The sequence below is a fragment of the Coregonus lavaretus genome (assembly GCF_964263955.1).
Source record: "Coregonus lavaretus genome assembly, chromosome: 1".
NCBI classification, from domain to species: Eukaryota; Metazoa; Chordata; class Actinopteri; order Salmoniformes; family Salmonidae; genus Coregonus; species Coregonus lavaretus.
The window spans coordinates 67,883,481-67,906,721 of record NC_139988.1 but is presented as its reverse complement, the minus strand read 5'-3'; the positions used below and the strand labels follow the sequence as shown (position 1 = coordinate 67,906,721).

Sequence of the window (23,241 nt, the reverse complement as noted above, 5' to 3'; positions counted from 1 at the left end):
AGAGAGGGAGGGAGGAGGATTCAGCAGGGAGGAGAAGGTGGCAAAGAGCTTCCTAGGGTTAGAGGCAGATGCTTGGAATTTAGAGTGGTAGAAAGTGGCTTTATCAGCGGAAACAGAGGAAGAAAATGTAGAGAGGAGGGAGTGAAAAGATGCCAGGTCCGCAGGGAGTCTAGTTTTCCTCCGTTTCCACTCGGCTGCCCGGAGCCCTGTTCTGTGAGCTCGCAATGAGTCGTCAAGCCACGGAGCAGGAGGGGAGGACCGAGCCGGCCGGGAGGATAGGGGACATAGAGAGTCAAAGGATGCAGAAAGGGAGGAGAGGAGGGTTGAGGAGGCGGAATCAGGAGATTGGAGGGAGAAGGATTTAGCAGAGGGAAGAGATGATAGTATGGAAGAGGAGAGAGTAGCGGGGGAGAGAGAGAGCGAAGGTTGCGACGGCGCATTACCATCTGAGTAGGGGCAGAGTGAGTAGTGTTGGAGGAGAGCGAGAGAGAAAAGGATACAAAGTAGTGGTCGGAGACTTGGAGGGAAGTTGCAGTGAGATTAGTAGAAGAACAGCATCTAGTAAAGATGAGGTCAAGCGTATTGCCTGCCTTGTGAGTAGAGGGGGACGGTGAGAGGGTGAGGTCAAAAGAGGAGAGGAGTGGAAAGAAGGAGGCAGAGAGAAATGAGTCCAAGGTAGACGTAGGGAGGTTAAAGTCACCCAGAACTGTGAGGGGTGAGCCATCCTCAGGAAAGGAACTTATCAAGGCGTCAAGCTCATTGATGAACTCTCCAAGGGAACCTGGAGGGCGATAAATGATAAGGATGTTAAGCTTGAATGGGCTAGTTACTGTGACAGCATGGAATTCAAATGAGGAGATAGACAGATGGGTCAGGGGAGAAAGAGAGTCCACTTGGGAGAGATGAGGATTCCTGTGCCACCACCCCACTGACCAGATGCTCTCTGGGTATGCGAGAACACATGGTCAGACGAGGAGAGAGCAGTAGGAGTAGCAGTGTTTTCTGTGGTAGTCCATGTTTCCGTCAGCGCCAAGAAGTCGAGGGACTGGAGGGTAGCATAGGCTGAGATGAACTCTGCCTTGTTGGCCGCAGAACGGCAGTTCCAGAGGCTGCCGGAGACATGGAACTCCACGTGGGTCATGCGTGCAGGGACCACGAGGTTAGAATGGCAGCAGCCACGCGGAGTTAGGCATTTGTATAGCCTGTGCGGAGAGGAGAGAACAGGGATAGACAGACACATAGTTGACAGGCTACAGAAAAGGCTACACTAATGCAAAGGAGATCGGAATGAAATTAACTAAACATCTGGGGAAGGGAGGCCTCCCTCACTAACCTTTCACGGAAACACTCAAATACAACTCTTCCAACTTCCACTTTAGAAATTATAATTTTTGTAATCAATGTTTCCAGGAATAGACTCTAACTTAGTTTATTCAGCTAGCTAACTTGGTACAGTATTCTTCCGTGAAAACCGCACAGGGCACCGTATCCTATGACGCCATAGCTAACTAGCATCCAATATCACACGGTTTAGCACCAATACTTGGTTACAATGAACTACCAACGGATAATTCGTGTCCGTGTCTAGTTCCTTTCATAACGCAGAAGTAACTTATTCAGCCAGTTAGTTAGTTAGCTAGCTAGAATAGTTAGCATATTAGCTAGCCATTGCTCTCAGTCAGCAAACCAACCCCTCCCCCCACGGTATTAAACACAGAGAGCCAAGCTAACGTTAAGTCACCCATGTCTTGAATTCCTTTTGAAAGACTCTGGTTACCAGTACGTACAGATTAAAAATAAATATAGGTTATAACTTACCCTTAGTAGCTACTGATAGCTAGTTAAGTGTAGAGCTAGCTACTGAATTGATTTAGCCAGTTCGCGTCTGTCCCAACCGAGAGAAAGCGTCTCCAAATATTACAGCTAGGTCGTTCCAGCTGTTGAGCCTTTTTTGTCCCCATGTTCTGTTTTCGACACCATACTGGATTCAAAAGCAGTTAGGGCTTTTGGTTTGAAACAGTGTTTTCCACACAATTATATAGGCAGGGTGGACCCCCCCAACCTTGGCTTCACTGATTTCAATGGAACATTATGGTCCCACAGGGCCTGAATGTTGCTTTGGGCCTTTGTGCCCCACCTGGAAAAGGGTATTATCTCCTGAATGCACTAAATCTAAACTGAGCTCCTGTCTCTCTCCCTAGCTGCTGATGAAGGACTACGAGATCTGTTTCCAAGGCCCTTTCACCGATATGACCACTGGTAAGTGACCGCAACGCCGACCAGAAAACAACCTACTACAGACCATACTACACACAATCTCACCTCGCCAAGAAATGGTTGGAGGATTGAAATTGATGGAACACTTTTAGGTTTGCTTGAATTTTTTATTTTAGAAAATACCATTGATTTATTTGGCAGTGGTGGATGTTTTTAATGTTTTGGGAAAAAATACACTACTCTCACTACTAACACCCTCATTCAAAATAGAAATCCATTTGAACTAGAAGTATCATCAGTTTCCCCTAGAGCCTTTTGCAGGTGACAGCTAATCGGCTGAACTTTGGGAACGTCGGCTAATGGAACAAGAGATATTATGCTGTTTTCATTTATTTATTTATTTTTAAAGTGAAAAGGAAGAAGCCTGGCATTCATGAAAAACAAAAGGTGACATTCATTTATGGAAAGCCTCCCCAGGACTCCTGGTAGTACCGCTGTCTCTTTAGAGACAAGAAAATGAATCCACCTCTCTCTACCCACTCCCCCTCATTTACCACTGTGAACTGTAGGACTCACTCACTGACACACTCTCTCTTTCTCACACACACACACACACACACACTGGCATGGAGGAGTAGTTCTCTCATTTCGTTGGGAACAGTTTGAAGCCCATTGTTTTGTGCCTGTCAATTTATTGAATGGTTAAAAATGACAATGTGCTGATAGTCTGTGGGAGGGTTGAGAATAGACTAAAAGTTGTGGATGAGTCATACCTAGAGTGTAACAACCAGCTTGGATCTCAAACCATGCTACAATATAAAAGTTCAAAGACATACTGTGTTCCTATGTCTTCATATGAGTAACCAAAGCAAGACAGACAAAATGAATAAAGTGAGCAAAATATGCATATATTGATATATATATTATATATATATATATATATATATATATATATATATATATATATACATATATATATATATATATATATATATATATATATATATATATATATATAAAGCATTTCAATCCACCAAACTAATTCACTTTCTTCAACTAGACCAAAAACAAAGTTCAGCAAGTCCAAATAGAATCCTAACAAAAAATAGTCCCAAAGTCAATCAAAAAGCAAAAATGTGCAATCCCCCTTCAAAATGCAAAAATACAGTGCATTTGGAAAGTATTCAGACCCCTTGACCGTTTCCACATTTTGTTACGTTACAGCCTTATTCTAAAATGGATGAAATAGTTTTCTCCCTCATCAATCTACACACAATACCCCATAGTGGCAAAGAAAAAACAGTTTTTTTTTACATTTTTGCAAATGTAAAAAAATATAATATATATATATCACATTTACATAAGTATTCAGACCCTTTACTCAGTACTTTGTTGAAGCACCTTTGGCAGCGATTACAGCCGCGATTACATCCTCTCCCATTCTTCTCTGCAGATCCTCTCAAGCTCTGTCAGGTTGGATGGGGAGCGTCGCTGCACAGCTATTTTCAGGTCTCTCCAGAGATGTTCGATCAGGTTCAAGTCCGGGCTCTGGCCGGACCACTCAAGGACATTCAGAGACTTGTCCCAAAGCCACTCCTCCGTTGTCTTGGCTGTGTGCTTAGGGCCGTTGTACTGTTGGAAGGTGAACCTTCGCCCCAGTCTGAGGTCCTGAGCGCTCTGGAGCAGGTTTTCTCTGTACTTTGCTCCGTTCTTCTTTCCCTCGATCCTGACTAGTCTCCCAGTCCCTGCCGCTCAATAACATCCCCACAGCATGATGCTGCCACCACCATGCTTCACCGTAGGGATGGTGCCAGGTTTCCTCCAGACGTGATGCTTGGCATTCAGTAAAGAGTTCAATCTTGGTTTCATCAGACCAGAGAATCTTGTTTCTCATGGTCTGAGAGTCCTTTAGGTGCCTTTTGGCAAACTCCAAGCGGGCTGTCGTGCCGTTTACTGAGGAATGGCTTCCATCTGGCCACTACCAAAAAGGCCTGATTGGTGGAGTGCTGCAGAGATGGTTGTCCTTCTGTAAGGATTTTCTATTTATTTAATCCATTTTAGATTAAGGCTGTAACGTAACAAAATGTGGAAAAAGTGGTCTGAAAACATTCAAAGGCACTGTCTGTACAGTATATATGCCTATCACCTCACTTGTGGCAGAGTCACAAGAGGAGCTACAGGTAACTGCCAAAATAAAGAAAACACGTACGTGTCTTATCAGGGCGTTGTGCCACCACGAGCTGCCAGAAAAACGTAGGTGTGCCTTGGCATAGATTGTACAAGTGTCTGGAACTCTATCGGAGGGATTCGACACCATTCCATGATTTGGTGTTTTGTTGATGGTGCTGGAAAACGCTGCCCAGACACCGCTCCAGAATCTCCCGTAAGGGTTTAATTAGGTTGAGATCTGGTGACTGAGACACACACACACACACACACACACCCTTTAAACCCCCTATGCTCCTTTGAGACCCCTCTTTCAAAGTCACTGAGATCTCTTCTTCTAGCCATGGTAGCCACAATAATGGGCAACTGGGCATTTTTATACATGACCCTAAGCATGATGGGATGTTTTAATTGCTTAATTAACTCTGGAACCACACCTGTGTGGAAACACCTGCTTTCAATATACTTTATATCCCTCATTTACTCAAGTGTTTCCTTTATTTTGCCACTTACCTGTACATTATACAGAAATGATTTGCCCTTAGGGCTAACTGTGAAGTGAAGTTGGTGCCAAAGGTCTGAACATGTAAATATGTTTTAATTGTCTTAAGACGCAATCTTTCACTCTTCTTGTAGAATCCTTTTAGCCTCAAGTACAGTGCCTTCAGAAAGTATTCACACCCCTTGACTTTTCCCACTTTTATTATGTTACAGCCTGAATTTAAAATGAATTACATTTGAAATGTTTACAATTTAATTAAAAATGAAAAGCTGAAATGTCTTGAGGCAATAAGTATTGAACCCCTTTGTTATGGCAAGCCTAAATAAGTTCAGGAGTAAAAATGTGCTTAGTCACATGTTGCATACCCCACACATACAATTATCTGTAAGGTCCCTCAGTCGAGCAGTGAATTTCTAACACAGATTTAACCACAAAGACCAGGGAGGTTTTCCAATGCCTCGCAAAGAAGGGTACCTATTGGTATTTGGGTAGAGGGAAAGAAAAGCAGACATTGAATATCCCTTTGAGCATGGTGATGTTATTAATTACACTTTGGATGATGTATCAATACACCCATTTGCTACAAAGATACAGGCGTCCTTCCTAACTCAGTTGCCAGATAGGAAGGAAACCACTAGATCCTAGAGGAAAACCTGGTTCAGTCTCTGCTTTCCACCAGACACTGGGAGATGAATTCACCTTTTAGCAGGACAATAACCTAAAACACAAGGCCAAATCTATACCGGAGTTGCTTACCAAGAAGACAGTGAATGTTCTACTTGAAAATCTATGGCAAGACCTGAAAATGGTTGTCTAGCAATGATCAACAACCAATTCAACAGAGCTTGAATACTTTTGAAAAGAGTAATAGGCAAATGTTGCACAATCCAGGTGTGGAAAGCTCTTAGAGACTTACCCAGAAAGACTCATAGCTGTAATGGCTGCTAAAGGTGCTTCTACAAAGTATTGACTCAGGGGTATGAATACTTTCTGAAGGCACTGTAGGTAGTAAAGGTTCAGAGGTTCAATCTTCTCCCTTCATCACAAATTTGATAAGAGGCAAACACTGATGGAAAGAGACTGTAAAGGATATCTGTATCTTGTCCTCCCTGTCCACTCCGTATTAGAAGAGCCACTGTTCGGAAGAGGTAGAGGAGAGTTCATATTCCGTCATGCAAAAACATTTCTTCCCCTTCGTCCCCGTATAGTGGGAGAGTGGTTGGATGGATGGGTGAAGGTCCTGGGGCATCAAAGTACTCCTTCTGTGTATTTCTGCAGGCTGGATCAATGCAGGCTTGGCTAATGGGTGTGCGTGCATGCGTTCGGCGTCCGTGTGTGCACTATAAATCAGGGGTTCTCAAGCTTTTTGGGGCCTGGGACCCCTTTTGTGATAGCAAATTCATCAGGCACCCCCTCATAATCAGAACACAACTCAAGTGATTTAAAGCATACAATAAGTTTTACATTGACTTCGGCAGTGCATGGCCGGACGAAGCAAGTCTCGGGCAGTGGGAAATAATATTTTAAAAGCCCAGCTCTTTACATTGGAGAGAAAATGTTGCAGCTTCAAAGCTAATATCCTGCAATTCTACACATTTTGCAATGAGGCAGAGAGAGAACCTTGCGGTTTTAAAGCTTAATGTAACTGCCCACTGTTTCCAGATTTCTATGAACCATGACCTATAACTAATTACAATATGAGAGAAACGGTTTTCCTTCCAAAAAATGGTAATTATGCATGTTCAAAATCTGCTTTTCTTTGTTGGAATGATGTGGGCATACCCCAAAAACAGAATGGTGTGGGTATATATCGGTCATAAAAAATAGTCATGCAAGTAGACTGCTGATTGGCCAGCTCATACTCAGGAGGGTGACATCATCCTCAATGAGGAAATGGCAAGTCTGTTTTGAGATATAAGTTTGAGGTTGTTTTATTTTAAGTGTTTTTTTTCCCCTCAAATGTATGCTTTGGCCACAAACAATGTGCCCTCTTTTATTTAATTTCAATTTTTTAGTACTTTTTACCCCTTTTTTCTCCCCAATTTCGTGATATCCAATTGGTAGTTAGTCTTGTCCCATCGCTGCAACTCCCGTACGGACTCAGGAGAGGTGAAGGTCGAGAGCAATGCGTCCTCCGAAACACAACCCACCAAACTGCACTGCTTCTTGACACTACTCGCTTAACCCGGAAACTGGCGTCCGAAGTCAGCGGGCATGCGCCTGGCCGCCACAAGGAGTCGCTAGAGTGCGATGGGACTAGGACATCCTAGCCTGCCGAACCCTCCCCTAACCCGGACGACGCTGGGCCAATTGTGCGCCGCCTCATTGGTCTCCCGGTCGCGGCTGGCTGCGAAACAGCCCGGGATCGAACCCCTGATCTGTAGTGATGCCTCTAGCACTGGGATGCAATGCCTTAGACTGCTGCACCGCTCGGGAGGCTCCACCCTCTAATTATTTGGGGCACTGAGCAAATTTTAGGTCTTGTGACCGGAAACTTAAATGTTGTGAAAACATTTTTCTTCTTCCGGCATGCGTTTACAGTAAACTTTGAGGCTGTACCCTGACAGTTTTAGACAGTAGCCAATAGACTATTGTGGCTATTTGAGCATAATGTAGGCCTACCAACAAAACCAATTAATCAAATCCCATAACATTTTCACATGGAAATAGCTTTTGATTTCTATGATATATCCCACAGGAGCCTATATGTGGTGTTCAATGCAGGCCAACATTGCATGAGACTTTTAAAAAAAGTCTGTAACCCCATGGGCCAAATAGGTGACTGTAAATTGCATTGTATTCTGTTATATGATGCAACAAAAAACCACTTTACAAAATAAAAGTAATTATTATTACCATACAGATAATTAGACAATGTAGGCTACCCCTCTGCCTATTGGCTTATTTACATATTCAAGCCTGTCGCAAAATACAACACCGGCCCTTTAATTAAGACATTAGCTTTTTACCTGACTTGCTTTTCAAAAAAATTTAGCCTACACGTTTTGTGCTCTTGTAGGAAGCAGTAACTCCCCATTGCTGACCTATACTTATCTATAACTGGACTAATAACTTGCTAACTAGCAAAGGATATAAAAAAATTTGCAAACGCGCGGCTCTGCGCTCTGATCTCTGATCAGAACTGATCTGAAAAGCGCATTCACTTGCGGGTGATTGAATGACCACTCGGGGGCTACCTCTGCCAATATAATTCTACTGCATTGCGCTCTGGCTCTGCCTACAACAGAATCACAAACTCAATCTTGAAAAGTTAGATTTGTTTTGGTTTGTTGCATTGAAAAGGGGCCTATTTATAATGTTGACTCGATCACAGAAAGAACATTGATCTATATAGTGCAAACTAATGGGGCGAACTCAGTGAAGTTCAATGTCTTTCGTCTCTTCGCGGCCTGGCATTTCTTCTACGAGGCAGTCCTGGAGGAGGTGCGCGGCCGCTCACCCGTGCAGCTTAGAGGGAACATTGGCCACAAATACGACCTATAGGATGAGTCAACATTATTTGGGTATGAGTTAATAGAATATTAACTTTTAAAAGTTAGATTTTCACTGGACAGTTACTTTAAATTAGTGTAAAAAATACAAATAATAATTGTAATAGGTGGAGTACTGTGGATACCAATATCCCTGTGAGCCTCCCAGGCCCATGTTGCCCAGGGTTAAGAACATAAATGGTAGATTAATATTACATTGTATTGTACTCCTTCCTCAACTTATTCCACAGATCCCTTGGCCAAAATTATTTAATCTGTTGTTTAAACGGAGGGGGTGGACCCCCTGCAGTAACTCTGGGGGTCCGTGGACCCCGCTTTTAGAACCCCTGCTATAGATTGCGTGCTAAATGTCTCTAGTGTCAGCGGGCGTGCATGTGTTTGTGGCTTTCTTTCACGTGGAGAGGGTACACAACTGGAGTCTGTTCTCCTCTGCAACATGTCTCAACAGGATCTATTATTTACCTGCCTGCTTCCACTGTGTGGATCATATACAATAAGTGCAATCTATATCATCTCTACATCATGTGCATTTACTTGGCTTTCCCCAAATGAGGATTCTCGTGAAGTAGAAAATGAGGCAGACATTTTGAAGTTATTTTTAGTCCGACAATGTTTAACTTTTTGCATGTTGACGAACGAGGTTATTGCAAAAGATAATTTATCCGTGACTTACCTGGCTGAATAAAAGTTAAGTATGAATAAAACTGTGGTTTTGGGTGCACCGGCTTCGCTGGAGACTTGGCATTTGTCTACGAGTGCCACTTTGTTGGTGCAGAATTATTTTGTTATTTCTCTGGGATATAGATTGCAATTACAAAGTGCTTTGAACCGAGCCCAGAAAGCAAAGAATCATCAATGTTGCGGTTGGGTTCCTCTGTGTAGCTTGTTGATTTACACACAATGTAATTTCCGTTTCTAACCTTGTAATATTTGGAATTAAGTTTTTCTTCCTGAAGAGAACAAATTATATTTTCCAATAACGACTTGGCTAGACCCACAAAATATATAGTTTTTCAGGAAATGTTCCTTCCCCCATGTTTGTTGTCCAACAGTCTGTCCTGAGTCTTGAGCAGCAACATTATACCCTTTTCACATATTGTGCCAAACGTTTCCAGCCACTATGGTGAACGCATAACCAGGCTAGCTCAGTGAAGGGAAGTACAGCTCGGCTTCGACTCTGTTTGTGTGGACTCGTTAATGTGAAAAGGGTACTGAATGTAATGACAAGCCACCCAGTAGTTCTCCAGGAGAATGGCTGGCCACCCCAGGTATAGCTAAGAAATATGATGGAAACTCCCCGAACATCACACCACCACCTGTGGATGAAGACAGACATAAACAAGACAGACTGAAGACATAAACAAAGTGGATAAAGTAATACTTCAAAGCAATGCAGTCGGTGTAGTCATCGCAAAACCAACCTAAACCCGAGGTGACCTCTGGGTATGAATTTATATGGCGAGAAGATGGGAACTTAAGGGGGGGGGACGTTTTACACTATCTCATCGTCAGAGAGAATTTACATGGTCTTCATTTTTTTACATTTTAGTCATTTAGCAGACGCTCTTATCCAGAGCGACGTACAGTTAGTGCATACATTATTTGTATATTTTTCATACTGGCCCCCCATGGGAATCGAACCCACAACCCTGGCGTTGCAAACTGCTCTACCAACTGAGCTACATCCCTGCCGGCCATTCCCTCCCCTACCCTGGACGACGCTGGGCCAATTGTGCGCCGCCCCATGGGTCTCCCGGTCGCTGCCGGCTACGACAGAGCCTGCATTCGAACCAGGATCTCTAGTGGCACAGCCTTAGACCACTGCGCCACTCGGGAGTCCCATGGACAGGTTCTATGTGGTGATTGACACATGGTGAGGGTCTTTCCCCCATCTTCCTTCTCCACCAACCCACTGCTACGTCCATCCCCCGCTATACTTTTCTCCCTATCTCTTCCCATTCGCGTGATCAAATCCTGTAATGAATCCATGCTCTAAATCGTTTTTGGTGATGTGGAAGACTGGGGAGAGGAGATAAAGAGGAAATGAAGTCTTGTGACTTGGTGAATGAAGGAGTCGATACCTATCCATGACGAGGTTTAGCGGCCTTCTGATTTGACTGTTACTTAAGATGAACATGGCCTCGAGACAACTTTTAAATGTAGAGAGAATGTTCGCTAAGTGCGTCGTTAGACCATGTGTCGATACTGATAGGATTGAAAGAAAAGCAGTGCTGCTCTTGGATCAGCTTTCATTAAAATTAACATTAGAATCATTCCACAATACTGACTAGGGATCAGCTCCGAGAGATATTACCACCTATGGCTGTAAACAGTAGCGGTGCGTGGGTAAAATCACTGGAGAAGCGAAGCCAGGAAAATAAGCCATATTACAACCTACGTGTTGTGATAATTGCGTTGTTTGCTCTATAACCTGTTAGTTCATATGTCTTGACACTGTGATGCATAGGCCTAAGGCCGAGACAATAAGAAGACACAGTGGCAGAATACATTCAACCACACCTTTTGTTTCATCACAAAACCTGAGAGCAAAATTTGTCTAGTGAAGTCCACAAAGCATATTGCATGTAACAAACAGTTATTTGACCTACAGCATGGTCAAACAAGTTAATGTTTCCGACATTTTCTGACTACTAAACAACTATTGATTTAGAACCACAGAGAGTTACCACAAATCGCAAAGAAAACAGGCGCTGCCTCCACTATTCCATCACCATTTCAACTTCAACATAATCTAATCACCTATGCTAATACAGTGACAACTAAAATATACCAAAAAAGATTTAGTCCAATCAACGTCAGCTAAATATGATGTGTGTGTGTGTGTGTGTGTGTGCGCAAGTAGGAAAAAAACATGTTGACTCACCCTACTTGTAGAGAAACGCCAATGCCATCTTCCTCTTTCATGTTGCCTAAATGGTCTATGACACTGTCATGATACAGTACACGGTTTAGTTTTTGTTGTCCTAGGCTACCTGGATAAAATACCAGGCCAGCTAGTTAACATTAGCCTACTACATCTAGCTACATGTTGAACTTCCATCCTTTCAGGCCAGTGGCACAATGTATGAATTTATGGTTGGATCAGAATCGACATTATAATTGTTAGAAATTGCGTAATTCAAATCTGGTATTGGAATAAGAATCAAGAGATCTTCAATCCAAGCTTAATTTATTATATGCAAAATGTATGTATGATAAGTATGAAAGTTCGTATACGGGCTCACTGACAAACCACGCAGGGCCGACAGAGAACTAGAATTATTGTTTACAGATTCTTTCTCAAATACTCTGACAGAAAGCCTCCACCTCTTCTGTTGGCCAACCAGAGCAAAGGACTGAGTGTGGTCCAGACTCCATTTCAGCCAATCCGTTGGCGCGGGGGTTGGTCTCAACTCCTTGGCACTCCATTTGTTGCCAGGCATAGTTGCTATGATAATAACCTGCAGAGTCAGCACCGAAAAGACACCGTTCCACTGTACTCTATGTACCTACGTTCAAGGACGGTTCACAGATCACAAAGAGGCAGTGAGGTCTAGTATTTTGAGACACAAGTTCTTATCTCCCCCTACTCCCTAAAACAGCTCCTCACATTAATCACAGCTTGTTAGGTGAAACAATTTATATCAGTACAGTACAAACCCTTCATGCTTAATCATCAATGCATTCCTTCCAAGCTATTCATCACATACAAATCCAATTATGAGAAAAATAAAACCCAACAATTCATTTGCCAGTACGGAGAATTAAGTAAAACCACAAGTCCAAATCCCTGTCTCCATCCATGGCTAATTTAGGAAAGGGCCTTTTTTAGCTAGCTAGCTAGCCACCGGAAGACAACAACACAACGAGATGCAACAATTCAAGTTTTTTCTGTAAATGACGTTTGGTTTTCGGGGTGATATGATTGGTCTGAAGCCAAATCTAAACTGGCTTCCCTTTAGACTTTTTTTTTGGTGCGCCAGGACCATTCACAGTTGAGCTCACTCAGTTTAGCTCAACGCTGATTGGCTATAATTGAAGAAAAAAATATATATATATATATAGATATCAAGGGAGGCCAAATGCTTGCTGGCTTCCCTTGTATTCAATGCTACTGGTGGCAACAATACCATATTCCTTTTGACCAGACGGCATCAGATAGATGGGCTTCACATAGACAGAAATGCGATGTTTTGCTCACTTGGATGCTTTCTCCGCTCTTGTGAATTGAAGCAGAGAGACGAAAAGTACATTCTTTTATGTGTTTTTCTTTTTTTCTTAGACAATTTTTTGGGAGTAGCCTGGGTCCCTTGGCATCCATGAATACATGCCACTGGCTGCAAATAGGCTATTGAGGCGGCTTATTATGCTTACCCAATAATAATGCACTAAATCACAGATTGGGCACGTATAACGCGAACGTCTAGCAACACAAAGGTTGCGAGTTCGAATCTCATCACAGACAACTTTAGCGTTTTAGCTAATTAGCAACTTTTCAACTACGATCTACTTTTTTGCTACTTTGCAACTACTAACATGTTAGCTAACCCTTCCACTAACCCTAACCTTAACCCTTTAACCTAACTCCTAAACTTAACCTTAACCCTAACCCATAGCCTAGCTAACATTAGCCAGCTAGCTAACGTTATCCACTTAGCCACCTACCTAGAATTCGTAACATATCATACGTTTAGCATATTCATAACATACACTATACAGTGAGGGAAAAAAGTATTTGATCCCCTGTTGATTTTGTACGTTTGCCCACTGACAAAGACAAGATCAGTCAATAATTTTAATGGTATGTTTATTTGAACAGTGAGAGACAGAATAACAACAAAGAAATCCAGAAAAACGCATGTGAAAATTTTTATGAATTGATTTGCATTTTAATGAGGGAAATAAGTATTGACCCCTCTGAAAAACACGACTTAGTACAAGTGGCAAAACCCTTGTTGGCACAGAGGTCAGACGTTTCTTGTAGTTGGCCACCAGGTTTGCACACATCTCAGGAGGGATTTTGTTCCACTCCTCTTTGCAGATCTTCTCCAAGTCATTAAGGTTTCGAGGCTGACGTTTGGCAACTCGAACCTTCAGCTCCCTCCACAGATTTTCTATGGGATTAAGGTCTGGAAACTGGCTAGGCCACTCCAGGACCTAAATGTGCTTCTTCTCGAGCCACTCCTTTGTTGCCTTGGCCATGTGTTTTGGGTCATTGTCATGCTGGAATACCCATCCACGACCCATTTTCAATGCCCTGGCTGAGGGAAGGAGGTTCTCACCCAAGATTTGATGGTACATGGCCCCGTCCATCGTCCCTTTGATGCGGTGAAGTTGTCCTGTCCCCTTAGCAGAAAAACACTCCCAAAGCATAATGTTTCCACCTCCATGTTTGACGGTGGGGATGGTGTTCTAGGGGTCATAGGCAGCATTCCTCCTCCTCCAAACACGGCGAGTTGAGTTGATGCCAAAGAGCTCGATTTTGGTCTCATCTGACCACAACACTTTCACCCAGTTCTCTTCTGAATCATTCAGATGTTCATTGGCAAACTTCAGACGGGCCTGTATATGTGCTTTCTTGAGCAGGGGGACCTTGCGGGCACTGCAGGATTTCAGTCCTTCACGGCGTAGTGTGTTACCAATTGTTTTCTTGGTGACTATGGTCCCAGCTGCCTTGAGATCATTGACAAGATCCTCCCGTGTAGTTCTGGGCTGATTCCTCACCGTTCTCATGAGCATTGCAACTCCACGAGGTGATCTTGCATGGAGCCCCAGGCCGAGTGAGATTGACAGTTCTTTTGTGTTTCTTCCATTTGCAAATAATCGCACCAACTGTTGTCACCTTCTCACCAAGCTGCTTGGCGATGGCCCATTCCAGCCTTGTGTAGGTCTACAATCTTATCCCTGACATCCTTGGAGAGCTCTTTGGTCTTCGCCATGGTGGAGAGTTTGGAATCTGATTGATTGCTTCTGTGGACAGGTGTCTTTTATACAAGTAACAAGCTGAGATTAGGAGCACTCCCTTTAAGAGTGGGCTCCTAATCTCAGCTCGTTACCTGTATAAAAGACACCTGGGAGCCAGAAATCTTTCTGATTGAGAGGGGGTCAAATACTTATTTCTCTCATTAAAATGCAAATCATTTTATAACATTTTTGACATGCGTTTTTCTGGATTTTTTTGTTGTTATTCTGTATCTCACTGTTCAAATAAACCTACCATTAAAATTATTGACTGATCATTTCTTTGTCAGTGGGCAAATGTACAAAATCAGCAGGGGATCAAATACTTTTTTCCCTCACTGTATATACAAAAATATATGGACACCCCTTCAAATTAATGGATTCGGCTATTTCAGCCACACCCGTTGCTGACAAGTGTATAAAATTGAGCCCAAAGCCATGCAATCTCCATAGACAAACATTGGCAGTAGAATGGCTTTACTGAAAAGCTCAGTGACTTTCAACATGGCATCATTACATTTACATTTACATTTTAGTCATTTAGCAGACGCTCTTATCCAGAGCGACTTACAGTTAGTGATTACATATTTTTTTTATACTGGCCCCCCGTGGGAATCGAACCCACAACCCTGGCGTTGCAAACACCATGCTCTATCAACTGAGCTACATCCCTGCCGGCCATTCCCTCCCCTACCCTAGACGACGCTGGGCCAATTGTGCGCCGCCCATGAGTCTCCCGGTCGCGGCCGGCTGCGACAGAGCCTGGATTCGAACCAGGATCTCTAGTGGCACAGTTAGCACTGCGATGCAGTGCCTTAGACCACTGCGCCACTCAGGAGCTCATCATCATCATAGGATGCCACCTTTCCATCAAGTCAGTTCGTCAAATTTCTGCCCTGCGAGACCTGCCCCAGTCAACTGTAAGTCCTGTTATTATAAAGTGGAAACGTCGAGTTGCAACAACTTCTCAGCCACGAAGGGGTAGGCCACACAAGCCCACAGAACGGGACCGGCGAGTGCTGAAGCGCGTAGCGTGTAAAAATCATCTGTCCTCGGTTGCAATGCTCACTACTGAGTTCTGGAAGGCAACGTCAGCACAATAACTGTTCGTCGGGAGCTTCATGATACGGGTTTCCATGGCCGAGCAGCCGCATACAAGCCTAAGTTCACCATGCGCAATGCCAAGCGTTGGTTGGAGTGGTGTAAAGCTCTCCGCCATTGGACTCTGGAGCAGTGGAAATGCGTTCTCTGGAGTGATGAACCACGCTTCACCATCTGGCAGTCCAACAGACAAATCTGGGTTTGGAGGATGCCAGGAGAACGCTACCTGCCCCAATGCATAGTGCCAACTGTAAAGTTTGGAGGAGGAGGAATACTGGTCTGGGGCTGTTTTTCATGGTTCGGTCTAGGCCCCTTTAGTTCCAGTGAAGGGAAATCTTAACGCTACAGCTTACAATGATATTCTAGACGATTCTGTGCTTCCAACTTTGTGGCAACAGTTTGGGGAAGGCCCTTTCCTGTTTCAGCATGGCAATGCCCCCATGCACAAAGCAATGCCCATACAGAAATGGTTTGTCGAGATCGGTGTGGAAGAACTTGACTGGCCTGCACAGAGGCCTGACCTCCACCCCATCAAACACCTTTGGGATGAATTGGAACGCCGACTGCGAGCCAGGCCTAATCACCCAGCATCAGTGCCCGACCTCACTAATGCTCTTGTGGCTGAATGGAAGCAAGTCCTATCTCAAGGCCATTAGACTGTTAAACAGCCATCACTAGCACAGAGGCGCTGCTGCCTACATACAGACTTTAATAAATGGAACACTAGTCACTTTAATAATGCCACTTTAATCATGTTTACATATCTTGCATTACTCGTCTCATATGTATATATTGTATTCTATACTATCGTAATAATGTTTACATATCTTGCATTACCCATCTCATATGTACAGTGGGGAGAACAAGTATTTGATACACTGCCGATTTTGCAGGTTTTCCTACTTACAAAGCATGTAGAGGTCTGTAATTTGTATCATAGGTACACTTCAACTGTGAGAGACGGAATCGAAAACAAACATCCAGAAAATCACATTGTACGATTTTTAAGTGAATAATTTGCATTTTATTGCATGACATAAGTATTTGATCACCTACCAACCAGTAAGAATTCCGGCTCTCACAGACCTGTTTAGTTTTTCTTTAAGAAGCCCTCCTGTTCTCCACTCATTACCTGTATTAACTGCACCTGTTTGAACTCGTTACCTGTATAAAAGACACCTGTCCACACACTCAATAAAAAAGACTCCAACCTCTCCACAATGGCCAAGACCAGAGAGCTGTGTAAGGACATCAGGGATAAAATTGTAGACCTGCACAAGCAGCTTGGTGAGAAGGCAACAACTGTTGGCGCAATTATTAGAAAATGGAAGAAGTTCAAGATGACGGTCAATCACCCTCGGTCTGGGGCTCCATGCAAGATCTCACCTCGCGGGGCATCAATGATCATGAGGAAGGTGAGGGATCAGCCCAGAACTACACGGCAGGACCTGGTCAATGACCTGTAGAGAGCTGGGACCACAGTCTCAAAGAAAACCATTAGTAACACACTACGCCGTCATGGATTAAAATCCTGCAGCGCATGCAAGGTCCCCCTGCTCAAGCCAGCGCATGTCCAGGCCCATCTGAAGTTTGCCAATGACCATCTGGATGATCCAGAGGAGGAATGGGAGAAGGTCATGTGGTCTGATGAGACAAAAATATAGCTTTTTGGTCTAAACTCCACTCGCCGTGTTTGGAGGAGGAAGAAGGATGAGTACAACCCCAAGAACACCATCCCAACCGTGAAGCATCGAGGTGGAAACATCATTCTTTGGGGATGCTTTTCTGCAAAGGGGACAGGACGACTGCACCGTATTAAGGGGAGGATGGATGGGGCCATGTATCGCGAGATCTTGGCCAACAACCTCCTTCCCTCAGTAAGAGCATTGAAGATGGGTCGTGGCTGGGTCTTCCAGCATGACAACGACCCGAAACACACAGCCAGGGCAACTAAGGAGTGGCTCCGTAAGAAGCATCTCAAGGTCCTGGAGTGGCCTAGCCAGTCTCCAGACCTGAACCCAATAGAAAATCTTTGGAGGGAGCTGAAAGTCCGTATTGCCCAGCGACATCCCCAAAACCTGAAGGATCTGGAGAAGGTCTGTGTGGAGGAGTGGGCCAAAATCCCTGCTGCAGTGTGTGCAAACCTGGTCAAGACCTACAGGAAACGTATGATCTCTGTAATTGCAAACAAAGGTTTCTTTACCAAATATTAAGTTCTGCTTTTCTGATGTATCAAATACTTATGTCATGCAATAAAATGCAAATTAATTACTTAAAAATCATACAATGTGATTTTCTGGATTTTTGTTTTAGATTCCGTCTCTCACAGTTGCAGTGTACCTATGATAAAAAATTACAGACCTCTACATGCTTTGTAAGTAGGAAAACCTGCAAAATCGGCAGTGTATCAAATACTTGTTCTCCCCACTGTATATACTGTATTCTATACTATCTATTGCATCTTAGCCTATGCCGCTCTGACAATGACATTGCTCATCCATATATGTATATATTCTTATTCCATTCCTTTACTTAGATGTGTGTGTATTAGATATTTGTTGTGGGACTGTTAGATATTACTTGCTAGATATTACCGCACTGTCGGAACTAGAAGCACAAGCATTTCGCTACACTCTAAATAACATCTGCTAACCATGTGTATGTGACCAATAAATTTGATTTGATTTTGATTTGAAGTCCCTGCAGCAATGTCCCAACATCTAGTGGAAAGCCTTCCCAGAAGAGTAGAGGCTGTTATAGCAGCAAAGGGGGGACCAACTCCATATTAATGCCCATGATTTTGGAATTAGATGTTCGACGAGCAGGTGTCCACATACTTTTTGTCATGTAGTGTATAGTACATTTTACAAATTCGTAGCATATTGTACTGTTTGAAAATTCATAACATAATATGAATTGTAATTCGTAGCATATTATACGAAATGGGTGATGGACATCCTCAAATTAATGCATACCATATGGAGTATTTCTGATGTACGTACAGAATTATACGCAATGCTCTGAGACCAAGTTGTACTGTCAGACAGAGCCTAAACATCTTGATTATATGTTTAGCAGAGATGTTCTGTAAATAATGTGACGCGGAAAGGCAAAAAGGCATCTAACAACGCCCTTTGGCTGCCCTACGAGTTGTCTGGATCACTCGTAGACGTGCAGAGGTTTTTAAGAGCCACGTTACTAATGAAGGCTCTGGGAAACTCACTGACCTCTGTCTCTTAATCAGGAAGTATGTCTTTCTCGCCCCCTCCCTTTTCTCCAGGTCAGATGGAGTGGATGGTGGAGCTTTGCGGTGCGACAGTGGTCAAAGAGCCTCTTCTCTTCACTGGTAAACAGGTAAGAGTGTCTGTCTGACCTTCCAATGAAATGTTATTTGTCACATGCGCCGAATACAACAGACTTTACCGTGAAATGCTTACTTACGAGCCCTTCCCAACGATGCATCAGGATAGATAATAATAATAATAAGAGTCAAATAAAGAATAGAGTAGCAGCAGCAGCATATGATGAGTATGAAAGTGTGGGTTTGTGTGAGAGTGTTAGTGTAGTGAGTGAGTGTATATAGTGAGCTCCAAAAGTATTGGGACAGTGACACATTCTTTTGTTGTTTTGACTCTGTGCTCCAGCTCTTTGGATTTGAAATGATACAATGACTATGAGGTTAAAGTGCAGACTGTAACTTTAATTTTACGGTATTTTCATCCATATCGGGTGAACCGTTTAGAAATTACAGCACATTGTCCAAAATGACAATACATTATTTACAATTAATTTCTATTGGGCACAAAATAATCTGAGAAACAACCAAAACAAATGCATCCAACAAGTTTGTAGAGTCACAAGCTTGATGTAATCATTGAGTGCTAGGAATATGGGACCAAATACTAAACCTTTGACTACTTTAATGCACGTATAAGTGAATTTTTCTCAATACTTTCGGTCCTCAAAAATGGGGTGACTATGTACAAAAAGTGCTGTAATTACTAAACGATATGGATGAAAATACCCTCAAATTAAAGTTACAGTCTGCACTTTAACCTCATAGTCATTGTATCATTTCAAATCCAAAGTGCTGGAGTACATAGCCAAAACAACAAAATATGTGTCCCTGTCCCAATACTTTTGGCACTCACTGTATATAGTGTAAATATAGTATTCTAAGTATGCATAGAGTCAGTGCAAGATAGATGCAGATAGTTCCCTCTTCACACGTTACAAGTCTAACATCCACACACTACTACACTCAACAACCAAAACTATGCTCAAGTATCCTCTCTGTGTATATGTTTGTGTGTGTGTGAACCCTGGAGAAGGGCTTACTGTGTCTATCGGCTGTAAATATCACAGTGTGGGCCTTTACTTGTAAGACCTGTGTTGCAACTGCACTGAAAGGACTGAAAGTGGAGAAATACTAAATTACTCTTGTTCTTTACTTGAGTGGATAATTCGGGATACACTAGAGGGGAAGAGGGGATTTTAAATTATATTATTCTTTTGTCAGAAAACTCGTCAGCTAATAGTGGTACAACCAGGCTCGGACCAATCACCAATAAACTACCAAGGTGAGTCTCACAAGTGGAAACACACACTCTTCCCCACACACACACATTCTCACTCGCGGGTGCACACACAGTCACACAAACATTTTGAAAATGTGTGTGTGAAAGAGAATATTATTCTCTTTCACACACACATTTTCAAAGTTTTTCTCTCTCTCACACATTCTCACACAAACACACACCGTTAGACTCCGTCCCGAAATGCTGTGATTATTGTGCCATCCCGGCCAGCGACAGGGCGGTTACATAAGTCATCCACGCCCTGAGGCTGAAGCACTGCACAGGGATAGACCTCTAGCGTGTCAGACAGAGGGGGAGGAGAAAAAGCTGTGTTTGTGCATACTATCTGGGGGTCTGAGAAACAAATAGAAAATAAATTGTTGTTCACTGTAACAAATTGACTAATAAAGCTGAAGAGGAAAGTGGAAAGGGAGGGGTGTTAAAGAGGGAGAGGAGAGAGAGGTTGGTGCAGCAGCAGCATCCCTATGGGGCACCGTTTTTAACATGCTATATTTTGTGAAAAATATCAATTCTGTGCCACAAAATGCGATTTCTTTCATAAAATATAGCAAGTTACAAACAGCTCCACACGCAATAAATCCCTCTCCTGGTGGTCTGGTTTGTGTAGTTGCATATTTCATGTGGCCTTTCTTACCCAATGTCCGCAGGCTCTCCCAGGTAACCAAGTATACCTGCTAGCCCCTCTGCACCATCGATTTTAATCAAACATATTCACATCACGCGCACACACTACACACATCAGCCCATACACAAGGTAACACAAGGCCACGCTCACATTGGGAAGAGCAAATGGTGTAAGAAGTCGATCCGCTGTGTGTGATGTCATATCACTGTGTCTACCTGTTGTTGTTGAATGCACCTGTGGCCATTGTTGTTGAGGGTGTTGCCATAGCAACATATATCTCATCCTCACTTCCTGTGTCTTCTCCACAGCCCTCCAGAGGAAAGCCACGGTCATCACCCGTGGTTGGCTATTTGATACTGTGGCAACCTACACCCTTCAAAGCCTCGACAACTACAGAACGTAACCTCCAGACCTGGTGTCACATCCAAATCGCTCCCCTGGCCTGGACCTACTCTACTCTACGCTACTAGAGACCGTCCCTGGTGTCACGTCCAAATGGCTCCCCTGCCACCCTCTTTCTTAATACAGTGCCTTCAGAAAGTATTCATACCCTTTGACTTATTCCACATTTTGTGTTACAGCCTGAATTCAAAATGGATGAAATTAAAAAAAAATTGCTCACCCATCTACTCACAATACCCTGTTAATGACAAAGTGAAAACATGTTTTAAAAAATTATAGCAAATGTATTGAAAATGAAATACAGAAAGTATTCACACCCCTGAGTCAATACTTTGTAGAAGCACAGTTGGCAGCAATTACAGCTGTGAGTATTTCTGGGTAAGTCTGTAAGAGCTTTCCACACCTGCCCATTACTCTTTTCAAAATTCTTCTAAGTTCTATCAAATTGGTTGTTGATCGTTGCTAAACAACCATTTTCAGGTCTTGCCATAGTTTTTCAAGTAGATATAAGTCAAAACTAACACAGCCACTCAGGAACATTCACTGTCTTCTTGGTAAGCAACACCAGTATAGATTTGGCCTTGTGTTTTAGGTTATCGTCCTGATGAAAGGTGAATTTATCTCCCAGTGTCTGGTGAAAAGCAGACTGAACCAGGTTTTCGTCTAGGATTTTGCCTGTGCTTAGTTCCATTCCGTTAATTTTTTTTTATCCTGAAACACTCCCCAGTCCTTAACGATTACAAGCATACCCATAACATGATGCAGCCACCACTATGCTTGAAAATATGGAGAGTTGTGCTCAGTAATGTGTTGTATTGGATTTGCCCCAAACATAACACTTTGTATTCAGGACAAAAAGTGAATTGCTTTGGCAAATGTTTTGCAATATTACTTTAGTGCCTTGTTGCAAACAGAATGCATGTATTTGAATATTTGTATTCTGTACATGATTTCTTTTCACTCTGTCAATTAGGTTAGTATTGTGGAGTAATTACATTGTTGTTGATCCATCCTCAGTTTTCTCCTATCACAGCCATTAAACTCTATAACGGTTTTAAAGTCACAATTTACCTCATGGTGAAATCCCTGAACGGTTTCCTTCCTCTCCGGCAACTGAGTTAGGAAGGACTCCTGTATCTTTGCAGTGACTGGGTGTGCTGATACACCATAGCAATAGGTGCCCTTTGCGAGGCATTGGAAAATCTCCCTGGTCTTTGTGGTTGAATCTGTGTTTGAAATTCACTGCCCGATTGAGGGACCTTACAGATAATTGTGTGGGGCACAGAGATGAGGTAGTCATTAAAAAGATCATGCTAAACACTAATACTGCACACTTATTATGGGAACTTATTTAGGCTTGCCATAACAAAGGGGTTGAATACTTATTGACTATAGACATTTCTGCTTTACATTTTTTTATAAATTTGTAAAAATTAAATTTCACTTTGATATTTATGGGGTATTGTGTGTGTGAGCCAGTGACCAAAAATCTCAATTTATTCCATTTTAAATTCTGGCTGTAACACAAACAAAATGTGGAAAAAGTCAAGGGATGTGAATACATTCTGAAGGCACTGTATGCCTAAGAGACAATCCATGATCAACCAGTTCAAAAGACTGAGCGCAATTACTGCACTTTACCCCATCCTCCTGAGGTTGACTTGTTTTTATTGCCATGACTACATGACTTCCTTTAAAATAGTTTTTATGCAGTCGCTTTGTGTTATAACTAAACCCTGTGTGATGTACATAAAGTTAATGTTCTCTTACTTAAAACGACTCACATGGAAACAAATTATTTTTTTATCCTGTGAGAATGAGAAACCAGCGACCTGAAGAGAGCCAGAGGCTGGTGTTTATTATATATGCACGCATACATACACACATGCGCACACGTTCGCACAAACACACTCTTGTATATATAAACACACACACAGGGAAAGCGAACCGGAATCTTAATAGGGTGGAGCAACATTGTCTTCTTTTGCCTCCGTTTTCCCTCCCTCTCTCTCAGGTTCCTCCAAAAACCCTGGTATACCCTGAAAACAACCCCAAAAAGGGGAATGCTTGTGGGGCTCACAGGCCTGTTTCGAAATGTTCTCCACTATTTGACATTATACACTAACTGTGCTGCAGGCCAGAGCATCTCTGTGAATC

The 23,241-nt window shown here is 42.9% G+C and overlaps 1 protein-coding gene across 1 annotated transcript in view; it reads left to right on the top strand.

Annotated features, from left to right (window-relative positions):
• The window catches only part of LOC311133814 (uncharacterized protein), a 65,203-nt gene extending 42,346 nt beyond the window's left edge, over positions 1-22,857 (top strand). The window contains exons 18-21 of the mRNA XM_084167392.1: positions 2,202-2,259; positions 18,740-18,813; positions 19,979-20,039; positions 20,991-22,857. Of these exons, the coding sequence (XP_084023518.1) occupies positions 2,202-2,259; positions 18,740-18,813; positions 19,979-20,039; positions 20,991-21,085 (288 nt within the window). The 3' untranslated portion in view covers positions 21,086-22,857. The remainder of the gene's footprint in view (positions 1-2,201; positions 2,260-18,739; positions 18,814-19,978; positions 20,040-20,990) is intronic.
• The last annotated feature ends 384 nt before the right edge of the window (positions 22,858-23,241 follow it).